The 23,256-nt window shown below is 31.3% G+C and overlaps 1 protein-coding gene across 1 annotated transcript; it reads left to right on the top strand.

The window, feature by feature from the left end:
* Positions 1-1,394: 1,394 nt before the first annotated feature.
* Positions 1,395-13,027, top strand: LOC106459278 (putative sodium-dependent excitatory amino acid transporter glt-3; the record flags this gene model as incomplete). Its single annotated transcript, XM_013918888.1, has 7 exons — positions 1,395-1,539; positions 2,359-2,578; positions 2,784-2,826; positions 4,315-4,444; positions 7,273-7,399; positions 10,498-10,692; positions 12,887-13,027. Coding segments are annotated over exons 1-7 (1,001 nt in total), but the record flags the coding sequence as incomplete, so codon positions are not given.
* Between the last annotated feature and the right edge of the window lie 10,229 nt (positions 13,028-23,256).

Below are 23,256 nucleotides of genomic sequence, written 5' to 3'. Positions count from 1 at the left end.
TCAAAACAAACAAACAAACTATTGTTCTTCATATCGAAAATCAAACCAGAGAAATATAAGTATGATTATATCTTATACTGAAACTAAATTATGAAAAATAAATAAAGAAAAATCAAATTATAACCCGAAGAATATACAATTTAATTTTAATTGGCCCTGGGGTGTATAATTCACATTTTAATTCTTAATATTTTATATACAAATTGCAAATGATAAAAAGCCTTGAAAAACGAAAGAGATTGGCCAGTACTCTATTCATTAAAGTACACTTTTAATTTTGAGTTGGTCAAGTTTTTCACCCAAAATTTACTGATTCCCTAATTTCATTCGATTCCCAGGTTTACTGGTTGTGTGACTCGTATCACTACAGAATAACATTTACTTCCAGGTTATTTATGTTGCAATCATTGCCAGCAATACGTATTGTATGTTAGAAGTTCGTTTTTTTTATTTCCATGAACATCGCTTCTAGTCTACAGCAGAAAATGGAGAAAACGTTCCTGCTTGGAAAAAAACACATGTCTAATGTAAGTTATTAATTATAACATTATTTATAGTAAATTATATTCATTTTACCTGGCTGTTGAATTATATTTGATTATAATATTTCATACTATGTTGTATAGATATTCAACATTTACCAGGTATTATAATGTCAGTTATTTCGATCGTATGGTATTTATTCCACTTCAAATAATATACATAAAAATAATCAATAAATATTTTTAAAATTATGTTTGTCATAAGATATTATAATTAGGCTTATTATACTTTTTACACCACAATGTTTATTAAGCTCCTTGGAGTTTTTTTTTTTAATGTCCATAGTGTTCCGACCACAAATGTGTTGGTTGTATCTCATTTGGCTTTGGATTGAGGGAAACGTGACGTTTGGTGGGAATGGATATTACGGACATAGTGTGTTTGAAAGACTATTTATACACTCTTCTTTTACATGAAAAATACTAAGGGATTGAATAAAAAATATTGTGTTAAAAATATAATAAAGCTGATTTAATTAATTATAATCACGCTTCACCAGATTAGAAAAGACGATCACATCATGTAAATTTATTTTTACTAGTCTTTAGTAAAATAAAGTACGAATTTTGTTTTTTATAGAATTAACCAGAGGGCTTTTATTATTACATATTATAAAGAAGTTACATAAATATATTCGCCTCTTGGAGCCATAAATGTTTGAAACTATTTTAACTTGCTAGTATAAGTAGTTTTAGGTTAATAGTAAAATTTCCTAAATATATCTATCAACAAAATGTCAGATCAAATTTTGTTTCCTTGAATTTTTATACAGAAAATGAACACTTTCATTCCTACAGATTCAATCAGGTCTTGTTCAAAATAAGATATCACTGTTGCTGATATTATCAACGATGGTTGGTTTTGCAGCTGGGCTCTTCTTTCGCTCTTTAAACCCAGATCAAGAAACTATCAGTCTTATAGGATTTCCAGGAAGACTTGTGATACGTTGTTTCATCCTCTTAATTGTGCCCCTTCTTGTATGCAGCGTGATCTTGGGTAAATCCTTTATTGTTATTGGGCAATCTAAATAACTAGTAGTAAACAAAATTATAACCTAATCTTAAAAATAAAACACTATACAAATAAAACACATATTAAATATAATCCTATTGCAGAGGTAGAAATCACAGTTATAGATTTAATTTGAAAACGTATGTAGAGTACAAATACATACTTGACTGAAACTCAAATGCTTGTAACATATTGAGAATTAAAGCTCAAAGTCAGTTGATAAAATTATATAAAACTGTGAAAATATAAATGGTAAAGATAGAATATTCGTGTATTGTTGTTTTAGCGCAAAGCTAAACAATGATTTATCTGCGCTCTGTCCACCGACAGGAATCTAACCCAAGATTTTAGTGTTTTAAGTTCGTAGACTTACATCTGAAAATACTAGAAGAAGAAGAAGCGAAAACTTAGTACCATGGAAAAAAGATAGTGAAATGATAATGTTCAAAATTCATATTGAAAAATAGTCTAATAAAAATGAAAGTTTATTAAAACACCGATAGATGAAAAGATATAACTTATGTTTTATTAATATCTGAATGAATGTTTTGTATCTTCGAAGAAAGAGCAGTATATTTCAGTTTCTACCATATTTATTGTATGGTCTTCAGTGTCTTAGCAGTAAACTTCAGAACTAATAACACAAACATTTTGAGTTCGATCCCCGCAGCGGACAAAGTCCATTGTATAGCATTGCGCTAAAACTTTTATGATGTTATACTTAATAATGCAGATATTGTTGGTGTTGCAATGATTATTTACTTCTTATTACAGCAATTAATCTATTTTAATTTTCTTTCTCAGGAGTTTCTTCTTTTGGAAAAGGGGGTGGTGCTAGTCGTATAGTAATTTTTACAGTTAGCTTTTTTATTGGGCTTGCAGTGGTGTGTTCAGTATTAGGAACTATTCTGGGTTATATCATTCAGCCTGGCAGCGTAATTGCAAAGTCAAAAAACGAGACTTCCTCCCAGTTTCAATCAACCAATGAAAATCAGATACTGGATTCAATTCTAGATGTTTTTAGGTAAGAGACGACGTAATTAAACATTAAAATATCAAATTCTAACTATAAACTTTAACTATTTTTATTTTACTTTCCTTTACATAAAAGTTGTACAGAAATAAACATGTTATGATCGTTAAAATATTTTAGTATTCGAGTAGAGTTTTCAAACATTCATTTTTGAATTATAAATATATTTTTAAGTTTTTCATTTCCATTTAAATAGGAACGCTATGCCAGATAATATCGTGGAAGCGACTTTTGTGCGAGTAAGTTGTGATATTGTTTTTAGTGATTTATTTATAAGTAAAACCAAGAACTCATTTTGTTTATTGGAAAATGCGTTTTGTGATCTTGATTTGTACTTACGTTTTCTAAAATGTAAAACTTACATAGTGTTTAAAGGATAGGCGTTATCAAGAACCTAAAACACTCCACGATATTTACAACAACAACAACAAAACGGTATGGAAATGTAGTTCCAACTATTTTAGTAAGCTTAAATATGTACTCTTCCATGACCAACAGCAGACAATCAGAGTGACAGTAATACGTTTCAAAGTTATGCTTTAACACTGTAGGTATAGGAAAAACGACGTGACATGATTTGGAGTGGTGCGCTATGGAGTACAAAATGAATGAATTAATATGGAAACGTTAGTTTTGAGATAAGTTTCATTTCGGAACTCTACGGAGGACCGGTTTGTCAATTTTTGGAGGTCTACATCTCATGAATCCTTTATGACATAATTAGTTGTTAACTAATACGTAACTGGAATTGCCAGTGTCGCTCAGGGACAAAGACAGCGAGATGCGGTCTATGAGATGTCTTGGTAGGAATTTTGGGCAGGTCTGATGGGCGATTGGAGATTAAAGAATCTGTCTTCACCATTGAGATATCTGTCTCAAGTCGCAGCAATTTTGTAGTAAATAGGTGTTCATCATCAGAGCACGTTTCTGTGTCTTCCAACACTACACGAACACCATGAGCTTAATGCATCTAAACATGATTGAAATATTGCTAACCAGAGCAATGCATTTGACACAGTTAGAGGCTCATTTGAATGCTGAGTAGGATAGTGAAACTGGAGTCGGTTTCGAGTTGATATCATGTACTAAACAGGCAAAACATCATGATCTTTTGCCATCTTATTCTGTCTTAGAGCAGCCATAATGAAACGTGATGACATAAATAGCTCCATCTATCAGTTTATGAGATTATATGTGTTATTTATTTTTATGATAAATATAATATGTTTTTCTATAAATACTTCAAATATAATGAACACAGATGACACATTTCGACTAACGTGCAGCTACATACACACGTTAGAGAGCGCCATCTGAGAAATTATGACGTATAAGAATGTAACATGTCACAAGTGATTTATCATATCTGTTTCTATGTGTGTGCTAGTTTTTCCAAACTTTATATATAACATTTTAGACCATTATTAAGACCTATCTTTTCCTAAGTGAAAGACAAAGCCATAGACATAGTTCTTACATAACTAATTTAGCCATAACTTACTGTGTGTGTGTGTGTGTGTGTAAAATAGTACATATCTTAATGAATTGTAAAAGTAATCGTACTTAGACAAAGACGCTGTTAATTTGAGCATTTTTCCTTAACTTATTTCACACGAACTATATCTGTTAGGCTCTAACCATGGAAAGTTGTTTAACTGAAATCTAATTTCTTTAAGGAGAAATTATAAATGAAACCAGAAAATTAAAATAATCCATCATGTATTTAGGAAGTCACGGTAACAAAGCCTAAAGAAGCACCCCAGAGCCTTTTGAATAGCTCTACAGAGATGAATTCCACTAATAACACTTCTGAATACGTGAAAGAAGTGATAATGCGAGAAGAAGTCAACTATATAGGTAAGTAACGTATTATTTTGACTTAAGTGGAGGTTAGGCAATCTTTACGAAAAGTTAATTTTTCACGTTAATAACATTGTATTATAAATAACCAACTACAAGCTAGTAACTACTTGTCATACGACATTAGTATTAGGCCTATTATATTTTTCACGTTAATAACATTGTATTATAAATAACCAACTACAAGCTAGTAACTACTTGTCATACGACATTAGTATTAGGCCTATTATATTTTTAAACACTCCATTCTTTATATAGTCCCTTATGATTTTCAAAAATTAGAATAATTTATAATAACCACACTATATTTGACATATTTGTTCCCGACAATAATTTTTCTCAATCCAGAGCTTTTCAGGCCGACTGGGATACACCAAATACAGTAATGGTCGGAACTCTATTTACATAAGCCATTTGTGTGAACAACAACTGTTATGGTGTGAATGCCTTTTACAAGCCGGCAAAGCATAAATATTTTCCCGAAATGGGGGGCCAAAAACTGTCTGAAAAGGTTACCTATTTTAATCATTCGCACCAACATACAATAGTGTGTTGTCTGTCAGTAGACACTAGAATGACGTCACATAAGGGACGCTCAACGTTGCAAAGCGTACTGTCGTGACGTCATTAAACGTGCGTATGCTATGAATCACGATAATAATTATGCACTCTGCATGCTACAACACAGTATGACATATGAACTTGAAAAGCGAGAAATAAAAATATTTTTAGTCTTAATTTTGGTTTTATTTACTCTCGAAACACAGCACTTGCGGAAGTAAATCTGGAAGCTATACTTGTGTTTATAAGTTAGTAATGTTGCATCTTCGCATCCCGTTAAAGGTTAATATTGCGAGTTGTAATAGTTTATTATCAAATAATCTTATAAGCTAATTATAAATTGCGTAACAATATACACGTTATTAACATTTTATGACCAATAAAATATTTAAAGTGTATTCTTTTTCAATCGACATTTTAGTTACTAAACTTTTTTAAAGTAACCATGTGTGTTATAAATTTTGAATTTTACATAAGATATATTGACATATAATAATGTATTTCATTTTATTGCGAAATAGACAATGCTATACTTTAATCTAACTATTTAGGTTCGTAATGGTTTAATCTAACAATTAGCTAAGAACCCTAGCGATGTTTTATCTTAAATCGTCCTTATACATTAGGAACATTTTTTATAAATTAACCAAAGGGGGTTGAATATTTTAAATTTTGTTAGTTAGTGATGCAGTTGTGTAGATTGGAATATCTTGCTCTAAATTAAGTATATACGTTAATAAAGTAATATTTTAATTAGCCGTTAAAATTAATAATGATATATTTTAAATATAGACTAATAAAATATTATTTTAAAGAAAACATTTAGGTTCGTTACTTCATATTCTAAATGAAATATGTTGGAGAATTTTTTTTTCTAAGTTTCAAATATAATTTGATAAATTGAAATAATGCATATATTATTTTTTCGTACAATATTTTCATTGCTGTATATTAATTAAAATCTTATTATATGTACAGGATAATAATAATATAAGCTTTAGTTTATACATCAATGACCCAGTGGCACAGCGGTATGTCTGCGGACTTATAACGCTAGAATCCGGGTTTCGATACCCGTGGTGGGCAGAGCACAGATAGCCCATTATGTAGCTTTGTGCTTAATTACAAACAACGACAACTGACCGTGGAAATAATAACTTCATTGGAGAAAATTATTTAAACCCAATCTATTATTCGATTCATCACTTACCACTAAATTATATTGGGTTTAGGGAATTCCACCCCTCATTAGTATTCCTGGACTAGGGTAACTCAAAAGAAAAAGTGTATGTTATTGTTATGGTGTTTTGAATTGTATTTTACTCACAATAGTGGATCTATATTTATATAAGATTCCAAGAATATGAAGTGTTGATTCTATTAATTTGCTCACTGTGGTGTGTAAAAAACAACTAAAATACCATACATATAACAAAGAAAAGTATATTTTGATCCACAAGGTTAAATAACAAGATGACTAACAATGTTCATAATATTCTAAAATTAAAAAAATTTTAGCTAAAATATGTGCTTAATGACCACAGTAACTACCACTTACAATTAACTAATGCTTTTAAACGCCAGATCCAGCAAAGTAGTGACACCATTAGGCCTAAAATCAGTGATAAGCCGCAAATATTTTCCACATTCATCTTAATTAGTCTATTACGGATTTCAAATTAAATGCGAGTAAAAATATCATTTAAAATGTACTTTTTGTTTACCACACCTTGGTGCTCAAAAAACTTTGTATTCAGTACTAGAATTCATCAGCTGGACAGGGCATGTTTTTGATTTGATATCTAAACTTTACCAGTTCTAGTTTTAATACAATTTTAAATACCCAAGCATTTTATTTATTTATTTATTTTTATCTTAGCCCAGTTCTACGAGTTCTTTCACTTACTTAATATCAGACCACATTGTGTTGAAACGAGTTATTAATTATCTCCAAAAAAGCTGTAAATGTATGTTGAACTATTTAAAGATAAAATCATAAAATTTTTGATAGCGGAATATTTTACAGCAGTTTCAATGTAAAAACATTTCGACAGCTCTGACGTTATACACACATACATTTAATTGTATTATTGTTGAAATATAAAACATATAAATATTTTCTAATAGGTATATATATATATATATATATCTGTGTGTCTGTTTACCAAAAGAAATATTATTATAATTTTAGTTAATTTCATTTCGAGCACAGATTAAAGTCAATGATGTGTATCTACTACTTGTTATTGGTTTTCAATTTTCAGGACTTCTGGTGTTTAGCATTCTCTTCGGTTGTGTCTTATCTTCCCTTGGGGATAAAGCGTCTACCCTGAAAAAAGTTATTGAAGAAATAAATGAAGTCATCATGCAAATATTGAACGTTTTACTGTGGTAAGTTGAGTAAAACTAATCTATCAGTAAAACTACCACATGCACAACTTCAGTAACAATTAGACTTACTACTACATTAGTCTTTACCTCCTCATCTTTTAGGTTTACTTCTACAATCTGCATTACACTCAAAACATTCATGTGTTCTTTTACATTAGTTATTACTTCTAGGACATTGATGTTACCTCCTGTATTAGTTATTACTTTACCTTGTTCATGTGTTCTTTTACTATTAGTTATTACTTCTAGGACATTGATGTTACCTCCTGTATTAGTTATTACTTTTCCTTGTTCATGTGTTCTTTTACATTAGTTATTACTTCTAGGAAATTGATGTTACCTCCTGTATTAGTTATTACTTCCAGAACAGTAGTGTTCCCTTCTGTATTAGTTATTACTTCCAGAACAATAGTGTTACCATCTGTATTAACTATTATTTCCAGAATACTAGTGATACCTTCTGTATTAGTTATTATTTCCACTACACTAGTGTTACCATCTGTATTAACTATTATTTCCAGAATACTAGTGATACCTTCTGTATTAGTTATTATTTCCACTACACTAGTGTTACCTTCTGTATTAGTTATTGCTTCCAGGACACTTGTGTTAGGTATTAACTCCAGTACACTAGTGTTACCTTCTGCATTAGTCATCAATTCCAGTACGTTAGTGTTACCTTCTGTATTAATTATTACTTCTAGTACAATAGTGTTACCTTCTATATTAGTTATTATTTCCAGGACACTTGTGTTACCTTCTGTATTATTCATTAATTCCAGTACACTTGTGTTACCTTCTGTATTAGTTATTACTTACAGAACACCAGTGTTACCATCTGTATTAGTTATTACGTCCAAGACACTAGTGTTATCTTTTGTATTAATCACTAATTTTAGGACACTAGTGTTATCTCCTGTATCAGTTATTAATTCTAGACACTAATGTTGCTATCTGTATTAGTCATTAATTTTAGGACACTTGTGTTACCTTCTGTATTAGTTAATATTTCCAGGACACTGATTTTACCTTTTGTATTAGTTATTTGCTCCAAACACTGGTATTACCTTCTGTATTAGTTAGTGTTTCCATGACACTGGTGTTACCTTCTGTTTTAGTCATCACTTCTAGGACAATGAATTTCCTACAGCACTCATCATTACTACTCAAATAGTGTTTCCTCAGTGATTGTTCATTACTTTCGGAACACTTCATTTAGTCATTACATCTAAGATTTAAGATTTTCTTCTTACGAGACAATATCTGCTCGAAATTAATTTCATTGGATGTGTTGTAAAATACCAAAAATACTTTTCTAGAATTTCTGATGCAACTTTATCAATAACACAAATAGTGTTCACAGAAACATTTATGATAATATTAATACTAAATATATTGGGATTGTCTGTAAAATTTCAGTTTTTAAATAATTACGCATAGATTAGTTTATTAGTAAGTTTGAAAAATCAATCTCTTTGCAATAACATCAACGACAGTATGTAAGGAAGCACCAATAAAACACGCTTTCTGCAGAATGCCTAATATAAGTTTTATGAAATTACGTATTCTTTCACACATAAACAGTTAGTCTGATTAAGAACCCACATTTACTCGTAAACCATGCTGCTATTTGTATGAATTTCGTTTTACATGAATCTCATGAAGTTAAATACTTAAAGATATTGAACGAATCTTTTTGAAGATTGTTTCATTGTGCTTTTAAGTCCAAATTTTCATTTCAGGTTGTTGATATTTGGAATGTTCTCCTGGATGTGTGAAGAGGGATTAAAAACGAAATCAGTAACTCAATTGTTTCAGTCAATTAGTCTTTACATTCTAGCAGATTTTGTGGGTGTCCTCATTCACCAGGTATTAATCTTGCCAGGGCTATATTTTTTGATTGTCAGGAAGAATCCTTTACAGTTTCAACTTGATTTGCTCTCCGTAACACTGACTGCTTTTGGGACAGCATCAAGGTGAGTGTTAACTTTGATTATGCAAGTTTTGAGATTTCAGATAAAACTTCTATATAAAAACAGGAGTATTTCGAGAAATATTTCAATGTAAGGATTGCTTCTAATAATGTAAGCTCTATATATCAGAATTCTTTGAATAAAGCTTCAACTTAGGAGTTACTTTTGAAGATTTAGTTCCATTAAATCTGAATCTGAGTTTGGATTTCAATTTAACATATATTTCAAAATGTATATAAATTCTGTAAACCTGATTGATTTTCAAGGAGAGTATCGTTGTGATAATTTTTTGTGGTGATAAAGATTATGGATATTCAAATATATTGGAGTAAGAGTAAAATGAAAGTTATTTCTAATCATACATTTTCTCAAAATCTATATTCTCTTAGTTTCTAAGAGCACCAAAGTGAGAATTATATCTGATCACGACAGATCTAATGGTTTCAGCTTTCCATACTACATCTAACACAAATTTAAAAGGTTCTTAAAAGAGTTTTCAATGTTAAAAAGTTTTTATAGAACCCATTGTGCAATCAGCGTAATGGATTTATAGTAGGAACATAATAAGATCATATATTGTCTCCTTCTCCCTTTCGTTCTCTTTCTCATAAAAGTATTTTGAAATACATTTTCATGCTTTTTATATTGCTTAAAATTGTCATATTTTCATATCATAGCAATTTAACTTAACTAAGTTAATAAATTACGCCTATTAAAGCACCTTTTGCCATTAAAAACATGGGTAACAGTTTACTTTAAGATTTTGCATTTGAAGTAGAACCATAATGGATAAGGCTTAGAAATAATCAAAAATGATACAAAAATCAATATATTTATTTAAAAATTAAAACTCGAAAATTGTTTACTAAAACATAAGCTTGTTATGCTTACGGTGTTTCACATTAACGCTCGTACTACATTTGTTTGTTTGTGTTGTTATAAAACATGTTAGAGTAATTTTGAGATGTTCATATATTGATTGGTTCTTTAAATGCGAATGCAAAATCGTTCGTAACAAACATAAATATAATGAAAATTAGATACTGTTTGAGGACATCGGGTATTAAAACATTGAGAAATACAGAACAAATTAGATAACTGAACGAAACTAATTGATTGCTTTAGCGCTCCTGCTCTTCCTATGAGCATCCGGATAATGGAAGAGAAGATAAAGATTCACCCATCTGTCACTCGTTCTGTCTTACCTCTCGGGATGATGGTACACAAGAACGGACTTTCCATAGACTTACCGATCAAAGTGTTGTTCTTGACACAGATTCTGGGCTTAGAACTTGGCTTTGATAAGTTAGTTCTGATGAAGTAAGCACAACTAATCATAACTATATTGGAAATATTATAGTGAATATACAGTATTGGAACTACTTATGGAGTATGCAGTAATGTTGTGAAACGATACCCAGAGGTTAAAAGTACCGATAGAACACTCGATATCAATATTATTAAGGATGTATGGGTTTATAGGAAAATCAAAAAGGTCAAACTGCATTGAAACATTTGGCTGAATTGTAGGGAGCAATACAATACTTTGAAACAGTAATTCTCAATTATGCATTTATAAAATAATGGTAGCATAAAAAAAAATGTATACTGCCCCGTTTAAAGCAAATTCAAAATACTGGTGCAGAGGTCGGCAACCCTTCAAAGAAGAAGAGCCTTTTTTTTGTCTAAGACTAAAAAAAATTCGAAAGCTGCAATATGTCCAAACGGTCTAACCTAAAAAAAGAAAAAAAAAGTGTTAACAGTGCGACTCTATCCTAAGTAAAATATTGCAAATGTTGAGATTACATTTTTAACACCCATTGTGTCTGAAAGGTTCTCAACTTTTCTTCACAGTAAAAGTAAAGCCCGAAAGCCGCACGAATCTCATTAAAGATCCGCAGGTTGCCGACCCCCCCCCCTGTAGTAACTAGTGCAATGTACAGCTTATTTACTTTTATTTTGTATTTTCTGCAATAATGTATTTTACTAATGATAAACTGATCACTCAGTTGCAGCTATTTATTGTTTGTGACTCCTGTATGGATGTCATCTGTACATTTCCACAATTATTTCCAATACTGTATACATTTATGTACGTGTATAAATATATTATGAGATTTACCCACACACACATATATATATATATATATATCAGTTTCATAGGTTATTATTGACTCATATAGTGTTTTAAGAACTATCATGTTGAATATTTAAGCCTAACAACTAGTAATGTTCCAATTTTGATGATAACCCTATATATTTCTTTACCTTGGAAGAAACTAATATGACGCGTCTTATTGTTTGGAAATATTCTGCATGTTTTGAAGGACATAAAAATATTACATTCTTACTTCATATATAACTGGCCATTTATTATATATTTTACAATAAATGTAATAGACTGGTTTTTTCGTGATGCGAGTGTTCATCTGTAACGTTCTGTAACAGTTCCCAAACTTTGTATCAAATAGATATTATTACAGTAAATTTGACTAAGTTCAGGACAAAAGAAACAACAAACACAAATCTAGGGGCTGCCATAACACAAATAACAATCAGAACTAAATCTGGAAATAAGATGAACTACGTTTCATAAATTAAGGAATAATAACCACGGTAGATATCTACAGAAGACAGTTAAACATAAACATAAAAACCATTAAAACACAAATCTGTGCGTAGTAGTCTGAACAAAATATAGAGATAAAACATCTATCAATACAGGTCAAACACAAATCTAGGAATAAAAGACGCACTAGAGCTGAAACATAAGAGTAATAACCCAATATATCTACATTACAACATGATACAAATGTGTAGCAATAACAGTCATAGGGAAAACTTGGGACTAAAGAAGCAGCAGAATGTACACCAAGTTAACAACCAAAAAAAGTTTTTCAGAGAATAACTGTACATAACGTTTTACCGAATCATATATATATATATATTCATCCATACTTTTAAAAATAAATTAATGAAGGTATAAATGATTTTAAAACTCTAAAAATTGCATATAAGCAAAGCATTTATAGGGATTTATATATATACGTCCTCCTGCTAGAGCTAGAGATGTATTAATGCAGCTTATACGAGGTTTTTCTTCCACAGTTGACTTTAATTATTTCTTATCTAGTTTAATTATTTGTAAATAAAGAGTCCACGGATTACGTTGGATGACAAAAAGTCTCATATCTTGTTATTCCTTTTACGTAAATATTATATTTTAACCTTTTTATCTTTTTAAAAACAATGTGATGTCAATGTTTTGAACAAAACACCAATATATCGTGTCCATTTTAATATTTCATTAAAAATTCAATACCGTACACTAAATATTATAAGCAATACGTCACGTTTATTTGCATTCTGTAACTGTTATAATCTGAGGATAATGTTTTGCACCCTTAACACCATAAAAAAATTATTAACATGCTATTTTCTTCATTGAACTAGTACCGTATTTGAACTTTAGAATAAGCATACAATATAATGTAATCATATTATTATTTCGCAGCTTCGTTGTGTTTTTGTTGACCATAGCATCTCCAACGGTTTCCATTGGGCCATATCCAGCATTTCTTGTAACAACGCTTTCTCTTCTGGGAATACCAACTCCACCTTCTATTTCCCTGATTGTAGCTTTTGAATGGATGATGTAAGTTTACTCATGTTTTTGTTTTCCTTTTGTAAATTGCACGTAATTCCAAGACTGAGAAATAGGTGACGATCCCGAATTAAACATTGCAATTCTTAAAATCATAAATAGTATTCAACGTTAAACTGGTACACAATTAAAACTATTTTATTTAGGCCTATGTTTTTAATTGTGTACCAGTTTAACGTTGAATATTATTTATGATTTTAACTTTATACACAAGTGCCAAAATACTATAATTGCAATTCTTGTTATCTGTAATATTGTTATTCGTAACAGTTAAAATAAGCTATTAATGAAGTGATGAATGATTATTTTTTTCATAAGTTCAGGGAGCACATACATATTAACAACTCATTAACATTAACTCATTATTTTTCTTATTATTATTATTAATCTTTGTTGATAAAATTATTCAAACAATATACTTGTTTAGAGCTGGCCTTAAGACAAGATAAGTAAAGCAGCTGTTTAGGTGGTTAGGGCGCTCGACTCGCGATCTGCGGGTCGCGGAATCGAATCGCCGTCACCGAACATGCTCGCCATTTCAGCTGTAGGGGGTGTTCTAATGTGACGGTCAAACTCACTATTCGCCCAAGAGTTGGAGGTGGGTAGTGCTAGCTGCTTTCCCTCAAGTCTATCAATTCTAAATTTGGACGACTAGCGCAAATATTCCTTCTGTAGCTTTGCGCGAAATTCAAAACATACCAAACCAAATAATCTTCTAATACATAGAAGATTTAATCATCACACCAAGATATCGGTTTTATTAATAGTCTTATTGGTTTCTACCGGTTAACGTTATCCCATTGTATGTCGAGATGTGGCACACAGAATAAAGTGATTCGTGAAAGTTTTGTTTGTTTGTTATTAAGCACAAAGTTACACAATGAGCTAGCTGTGTTCTTCCCACCACGGGTATCGAAAACCGGTTTATAGTGTTGTAAGTCCACAGATAAGCCGCTGTGCCACTGGAGGGTTTCGTTATGGTCAAATAAATAAATTAATAAAAATCTGTATGACTGCTCTTCTAATATTTTATATAATATTATAAATATACATTATAATGTTAACTTTCTCGGTTTTAAAAACTTATATAACCTTTATGCAGTTATTATTATTATTTCAAAATAATGTCAATGTTTATCCGTATTTTATGTATTTATTGTGTAATAATCAATATGTTGAGAAAAAATTATCTTGATTTTTATAGTCATTTGATAGTAAGATCAGATGTTGACTTTACATATAAGTAATGATGTATGTGAAGTTTCAGTGTATTAGAAATATGAAAACATTACAAGTTTCTTAAGCCTTTATACTCGTCTATTTGATTGGATGTTATTCTTTGAACGTAGGAATGTAACACTTTACGTTATGTATACTTTAAAATGTAATCAATTTTATTAACGTTTTGTTGTGTAAAAATAATTTGATTTACTTTTACATTCATATGAAAACATAAATGATGTTGTTTTTATCCAAGATAAATTGTCAGATAACTTTAATAATATGCTGTAATTGTATTTTCACGAGGTCGGGCGTTGAAATTCTATTTTGTGTTAACTGAAAAACGGTTTTTCGAAATGAAGATATATTTGTATGAATTGTATAAATTAAAAACTTTAATATTCAGAAATACTCATTTATACTCAGAAATAGTTAAGTGAAGAGGCCAATAAAAAGTAAAATTATTTATTTTGGTCCATTCCAGAGAACGTACAAGAACAACAAGTAACGTTATCGCAGACTGCTATGTTGCAGCTTACGTAGACAAGCTCTGCTCCAATTGGTTAACCAACACCGAACCTGAGAAGATAAATACCCTAGATTCGGCTGCTTAGAAAACGAAAAATTTCAAGTCTTTTTCTTATTTAAACGTTAAAATATTACCTGTTTATTGTACATTTATATTTAAGTAAAATAGTAAGTAGTTGTGTATATTCTCCAGAATAGTGTATTAAATCGTATATATATGTATTATTTATAGCAAGTATTTATAATATGTAAAAACAAAAAAACATTTGTAGCCTAAATGATTTTTATCACAAATAATACCCTATTAAATTCTAATGCCGCATCCGTTTTTGACATTTAAACTGTAACTTTGAAATTATTTTACTGGAAATATAAATTGAATTTCAGATGAACTTTTGCCAGTCATTGTACAATATAGCTGATGAGTTCTGGTATTAAACGGAAGGCGCCTGAGTAGTGACTTATGGAGATAAAACATAGAACTGAAATATTATTTTCATGCGTTTCTGTTTTTAAATCCGAAGTGGAGATATTAAGAAGAATGTGGGTAGTCTTTCTGCAGTTCAAGTGATTTATTACACGGTTTAGACCCATTGAATTCTGATGCTTCGCCAGCCTTTGGCATTTAAAACGTAACTTTGAAATTATTTTACTGTATAAATGTATATCATTTAGTCTCTCAACTTCGAAGCCAGCTGACAAATTCTGTGATTAAATAAAAAAAACTTCCTGTACAGTGAATTGTGGGAGACATGGGATAGATTTTTTAATTTTAATTCCGATGTGGACAAACTAGGTGATTTTTATTACAAATATAAGGCCTACTGGTTTCTGATGTTTCGCTAGCTTTCGATATTTAAACCTTTGCTTGAATAAAGTAACTTCAAATATACATCTGATATTTTTATTGTTGTTTATATTTTAAAAACATTTACGCCTTATAATATAAATACTGTTTACAGAAATAAGCAGAAAAGCACAAACCTTATATTTGTTTGATTACTCTAGAGTAATTGATTAAGATTATATTAAATGAAATGGATTTAATGTGTGTTAAATAGTTTATTTCTAAATGAGAAAGATCATAGAACAATTGCATCCAACTGTTATACACGTACAATTATTTGTTTTGTGTTTGCTGTAAAAGACTGTTTTCTTCTTGAAGTTTCTAATTAAACTAACATTTCTAATCAAGTTACAAGCATCTATTTCTTTTTTTTACACATAACAATGTAAATGCTTCTTTATGCGTTAGTTATTTTCAATAAAATGTAGGTGAGAATGAATGACTACATTTTCGAAAAAATATAGTTAATCTTCTATACAACTTTTTAGAGATTGTTTATGAAAATGTCCTTTTAGTCTTATGTAATGTTCCATTTCACATTTAAAGTCATGGTTTGAGAAGAGCAGTATTGTTACCATAACAAGTTCTAAACAGAATATATATATATATACCACACTTCTGGAGTCTTCTGGGATCTTTTTAGAGTCATTGAAGTGGTATTGCTGAGGAAATCCAGGTAGTAGCATGATAGGTGTTAAACTAAAAGTAAAAGGTTGGATGTGCTGTAGTATAATAGTACCATAACATCTTGGTATTTATATCCAAACATCATATTGGAGGCTTGAATACCAACTTCATGGACAGTTTTGCTGTCTCCTTCATTGATGTACAAAACAAAGGAGTCAACGTTCTCTCGTTAACCTATTCGACGGTAGCAGGTGAGGTGTGGAAATCCATAAAATCGGTCTAACTCAGTTGGATGTCATATATATATTATTTATTCCAGATTTCACAACGTTAATGATAGAAAAAATACTCATATAATGGCTTTTTCATTCTTATTATTTGAAGATTTTACTGAAAAGATTATAATAATATTATAATACATTGTGATCGTTTGATTTCTTAAGACACGATTGGAAAGTTTGTGGTATTATCAAGTAAAATTGATTTTCCCCACGAGTGAGTAAAATAGGTTCTCAGAATAACAAGAAATTCTATCAAGATATTTTCTACAATGTGCTTATGAATCCTATAAACCTGACTGAGTTCGTGCAAGAAAAAGACTGGACACAAATGAGAGAGACACGGTGAAAACGATATTTATGTCAGGCAAATAACAGCTGTGTATTTAGCACGACGAACAGTCGGTTTTATGAGAGGTTTCGATCAACTACAGCTTGTTGGAGACTATACTTATGAAACTTTCAATCTCTCTAAATCCTTTGTACGTTGTTCCAGTTCAATAAAACACCACTTTATAATATAGTTAGAACTATAACTTCGTAATTTTCCAAAGTTGTTTGTCGTAAGGGAAGTTGTAACTTCTAAACATGCCAGTGGAAAACGTTTTTCTCTATACTTATATATGGTATGATTAACCTTACACAAACTTTTCCTACGGGAAGACAAAGGTAATATCTTAGGAGAAAGGCACAGAACAATAGGTAGGTGGAGGGAAAGTGACTTTTTTGACCAACATGTTATGTGAAAATCACATATATACCTGAAAAATTCTATGTTAATACAAGGAAGTAGACAACACGTTGTACGCCCCGATACTACATGTTTAAGGAAGATGTTTGTCTTGAAATAATTCTTACTATTAAAAGTGCATTATATATATATATATATATATATATATTGAAGTTGTAATTTATTAATAATAGGTAAGAGAGCACCCGTTATGGTCAAAAATTGTATAATGGACAATGTTAGATAATGTTCCCCTTCCTTCTTTCTGTTGTTATTAAAACTATAATGGCCTCATTAGAAGCTAATTGCATACCTTGCTCTGTGGAAGGTAATAATTAGCTCATTTAACTAATTAAGTACTTATTTATTTAAATTCAAGGCCAAAAGTCTATAAAAAGTGCAAATGTACCTTATTTCAGGGTATTATTTTATTCTCTTGCTCGGACATAAATCATAAAACAATATAGCCCACGTACACCGCCGGACAACTTCCAGTTATTATACCAAAAATTACGATAATCAAGCCAGCCACGTTTGGCGATGGATGCTAACACATACATACACAAACACAATGGATTATGTTTATAGTAAGGAACTGATAGGCGAGTAACGTGATTTTTTATTTCTGGTATATTTCAGTGAGGCTAGTAATACTGTGTAAAAACTGTTTTCTCAAACTGTTGTTTTTTATATTACTTGTTCCTGAAGACGCTATCGGAGTGTTTAAAATAATTATAAATTAAATGTTTAATTAATTTCAGACTTGATAGATAATCACGACCGGAACATCAAATTCGATGTTGTACTAAATAATAATGTTGCACTGCTCTCCAACCACGAGTCAGAGAAATATAGCTTTGACCAGCAGGTATTACTGATAATTCTGATGGCCCCATAAAAAGCTTCAAACATTTGGACGGTGCTGTATAGAGTTCTAGACTTCGTAAATGGAATCTTTTTTCGTACCTGAAAATCAATTCTGTTGCTATCATAAGCCTATTTGGTGTATGGTTTAGTAGGTTAACAATATCCAATGACCGCATTATATAAATAGTTAAATAATGTATTTGTTCTTCTATGGTACTGCTGTTTATCTTACAAGCCAGTTGTTTGATATCATTTCGATATACAACCTTGCACTACGTACACTAAAGTGACCTATCACTTGTTTTTCTGGTTTCTATCAGTTCTGGGAGTTTGTACTTCCGTCAAAGGTTTTCGTCCGCCATCAGCAAGTAACCATGTTAGTGTTATACGGAAACAGATCCGAAATTTCAATGGTCAACAAAGCAGCAAAAATCAAATCGAAGACGAAATGGAGGTAGGTTTTTTTTTTTTGTTGTGGGATCTCAAACGTTAAGGGCGCTGAGACAAACACGTTCCCAGAATAGAACGCAAGGATGGTGCGCAAAAGATATATATCGATTCTTTTTTTTTCTTTTTTTTGAATTACTGACACTAGTTGTAGTTTTTTGTTTTTCATACCTATTATTTATGGAGACGCAATCTAGATTTTTAAGACAATTCGAATAAATGTATTTGGTTCTGGAATTGAATGTTTAGATTATTTTAGATATGTCATAGAATGACATAAGTATTATCAAAATAAACCTGTTTATCATAAATCATTGAAGCCAGACTTGCTGGACTTGTTTTTGTCAACCAATATCGAAAAATGAATGTGTCATTATTTCTCCAGTTCTATTTTAAGACGTTCACATTGCCGGTAGACAGTATAAGTATTCGAGGAAAATTTTGAGTACTTTTTCGATGTACTGTGTACATATGTGTGTTTGGTAAAGACGTTGTGAAAGTTTTTTTTTCGGCATTTTTGATGGATATGTATGTTACAGGAGACAAAGATGATACTAATGCAGAGTCAAGTCATAACAATGTATTTAACTTCAAGGCCAAAAGTCTATAAATAAGTGGAGATATAAACTATTTTAGGATTTTTTCTCCTCTTATCTGGCAAACATTTAATATAAAATAGCCCACTTACACCTTCAGACAATTTCCAGTTACCATACCAAAAATTACAGTAACCAAGCCAGCCAACTCTGGGCGATAGGCGCTAATAAGCGTAGACATACACAAGAATTATCTTTATAGTAATATTAATGTTTTTCAAATGACTTATAATGTAAAAATGTTGGGTTCGGTCCTGGCAGTGAGCGCAGCACAGAAACCCCATTCTGGAGCTTTGTGCTTAACAAAAAATAAACAAAATTTTCCAAGCAAAATTAGACAAATAACTGTTATGAAGTTAGGTATAAGGCAACATCGATTGAAGTTGAGAGAGTGTGAAAGAGTGGCTGGCCTTTGATTAGTTTCTAAAAAATTGGGGGAATACGGTACTCTGAGTTATTAGAAAATGATTGGAGTGAGCGGGTACATTGGCCACTTTTCTAAGTTCAGCCAGTACGGAGAATAAAAGACATATTATGGTTATGAAACATTATAATCCGATATACTGAAAACAGGTGCAAGACTAGAAAGAAAGAAACTGGTTCGGCGTAGGTTCGAGAAAGGAATATCAAAGAGTGGAATTCAACAAAAGAAAGAAGACCGGGCGAAGTGAGAGAGAACGAATAAACTAAGAGAGGCGACGGACGAAAGTAGTATGCTGCCAGTAAGAAACAAAACTTATTTCTAAATCTATGTGCCATTGATTACCATTAATAAACAGCAGTTTTTTATGTTTACGTTTGATACAATTTCTGATAGGAGTAAGTATAACCTAGATAAAGTTGATGGACATCAGAAGAGAAAACGAAGTGTTAGTATAACACGATCGAAACAATAACTTGTTACAAAAAACCTTATATTACAGCATACTTATCAATCTGTTTTGGAATATCGCAAAAGATAACAAACTAGAAGTTTTAGTTTGTCTGAGTCTTTCAGCTTCAAGTTCGGTCAGATTTGAGTCCAAGAAATAAAAAAATTCTATACGACCGATTAATTCTGAATACAAGCATGGCAATTGTTTGTAGGTTCTAGCCTGACTGTGTTCATAGTGTAACGTTAAGTTTGTTTTATTTTGTCTTGAATTTCGCGCAAAGCTACAGCAGGACTATCTGCACTAGCCTTCCCTAATATAGCAGTGAAAGACTAGAGGAAAGGCAGCTAGTCATCACCACCCACCGCTAACTCTTGGGCTACTCTTTTACCAACGAATAGTGGGATTGACCGTTACATTATAACGTCCCCACGGCTGAAAAAGCGAGCATGTTTGGTGACGGGGATTCGAACTGGAAACTTTCAGATTGCGAGTCAGGCGCCCTAACTACCGTAACGTTAAATCTGTCACAGTTCGACCATGTTTGCAAAAACCGAAAATCAAATCGGCTCAGCCTGAGTACGTTCATGGTTTAAAATTAAATATGTCAAGCATTCAGAGCAGCTTTTGTAGAAACAAAAGCTAAGCACTTGCTCAACACAAATAAATAATATTTTATTAAAATATTTAATTAATTGTACTTTTTATTTCATTAATATACTACATATTTCAGATGTTCTTGATATAATTACGATTAAATACAACTCCAAAAATTTAAAATGCTAAACACTTAGTGCACTCTGGTAAATTATATCTTTACGTAATTCCAAATATATGTATATATATTATAATTATTACCTGTATATATATTTTACATGTCCTGTTGTGTGAATGTAATGCTGTTTAAGTGTGCTTTGCACTTGCTATCCGTCATAGAAAGTCAAGATTCCATTTCATATTTAGATCTCATAAATTGTTAATTTGTTTTTTGGGGTGTTAATATCAATGTTGTTATTTTTTTTCATATAGTTGTATGACTATGTTATCTGCTGATGGTTGATGAGGCCCCTGACGGAAGTATAAGCTTTCAGAACTGTTCAAATAATGGAAACTGAGAAATAAAGAAAGAAGCAATAGATCATTTTAACTTACCTCATAAATAGAGGGAAGGTTACGGACACGTTATGAGACAGCTGGATTAATGTTAATTAGACAGATAGAGTTCAACTTTGTCACTAATTATCTTCAACATAGGACTATTGAGGTTCAACAGTCTACCCTCCAAGGACTCAACATGGGTTTGAGGACCGAAACTGAAGTAATATATTAAATTACCTGCTTCAACCCAACAGTTGATTTAGAATTTTGTCGAAATCGTCAGAATTGGTATTAAGTAACGTTATTGGGCGCCTTTGTGTTTCACAGCTAAGTCTAGGCTTTCTGCCTGTGACAAAGATCGAGAGATGTATGTCTAAAAAACATAAAAATGATCGATAAATACGGTGTGGGGAGACATTAGTATTAATGGATGTGGGGGGAGGGACTTAATGCTCGATAATATGTTGATATACCATTTATATGATACTTTGCAAGTGTAATCACACTACGTTTTGTTACGATGCAGACTGGTGCCTGTTGTCCTTCGGACAGAATTTCGATGGATTCCTATGAACAAGAAACCATGAACTGGAAAGCAGAGACACCTGGTCTACATCCCTTATAAGATCCAGAGTAGTATCTTAGATACTGTCTATAATGCTCTAAATCGACTCTTTCAGATAGGAAGCTCAACTGTTCTCACAATCGTAATTTTTATGGTATTCGTATCCCATGAATTGCAACTAGCATCTTTTTTTTTATAATCTATTATGTGTATTTATGTACTAAATGTACTAAAATATTACGTCAGTTGTTCATTTGTTTGGTTGTTTTGAATTACGCACAAAATCTACACGAGAGCTATCTGCGATAGTCTTCCCTAATTTAGCAGTACAATAGACTAGAGGGAAGGCAGCTACCAACACCACCCACCACCACTCTTGGGCTACTCTTTTGCTAACGAATAGTGAGATTGACTGTCACATGATAACGCCTCCATAGCTGAAAGAGCGAGCACGTTCAATGACAGGATTCGAACCCATACCCGAAACATGCGAGTCGAGCGTCCTAATTACCAGGTCATGTCAGACCCAGTTGTTCATTTGGCCGAAGAGTAATTCAACAAAAAATGTTTTGCCTCTTTAAATTTATTAAAAAGGCTGGTACGATAATTTATGTATTATAATGTTTTAATGAAAAGATTCAGTTTGGGTAGATATCTTACAACCTCCTCAAAATATTATATTTTATCTGTTACCTGGAGAACGGACCCTTAAAAACTTTCTATAAATAAAGTATTTGTTCAATGAAGTAGATCTTTACTGGAATCTATAGAGGAGGAAAATATGGATGATATTTGATTGGTTGTGATCCATATCTGATTGTTCACAGCAGTGTAACTAGAATCTTGAGTATTTAAACAGTTATCCGAAATAAAGCCTGTGTCTTAGTCAGTCATTCTGAGAGAGGTAAACAATTTGGATTATGAAAAACGTGAACATTTTTAGATAAAGGGAATACCCTGTTTTCTTTAATATAGTGGTTTTTTTTATCTAAGCTAAATATTCAGTAAATCCCAGAAATATATTTATTGAAAAATCCTCAATGTTTACATTGGTTGACCAACCATCAAAAATGGGTAATATGTTATGTATGTTTATCTATAAAATTCAGAAGTTCGAATACACTTAATTAATATTTGAAATAACAGGCAGGCGGTAGCACTGTCTATGCTGGAATGGCTCGTATTGTTCATCGAAATGGTATTTTAGGTATCTCCTCACTATGTCATCAGAGCTTTACAATACTATGCAGTGTTTCTATTTATAACAATATCTATGTAATGACTGAGTCACAAATTCTGGGAATATCTGTAAATATCGTATCAAAAAGTTTGAATTTCTTGTTCTTCTTTCTTATGCTTCTTTTTATTACGCGATAACTCAAAAACCAAAACAATGGTGTCAACCAATTTCACTGAGGTGACAGTTTCAAGCGGAGTATCCGTTTTTATAAGTATTATTAACTAGTAGTAATTTAAAAAAAAATCCTAATTCTAGTATAAACGATGTTATCGTTACCCCTTCAAGTTAGCGTTTTTACAGAAAT

The sequence above is a fragment of the Limulus polyphemus genome, unplaced genomic scaffold (genome assembly GCF_000517525.1).
Source record: "Limulus polyphemus unplaced genomic scaffold, Limulus_polyphemus-2.1.2 Scaffold585, whole genome shotgun sequence".
Classification (NCBI taxonomy): domain Eukaryota; kingdom Metazoa; phylum Arthropoda; class Merostomata; order Xiphosura; family Limulidae; genus Limulus; species Limulus polyphemus.
Note: the sequence above shows the minus strand (reverse complement) of the source record. Positions and strands in the feature narration are given on the sequence as shown.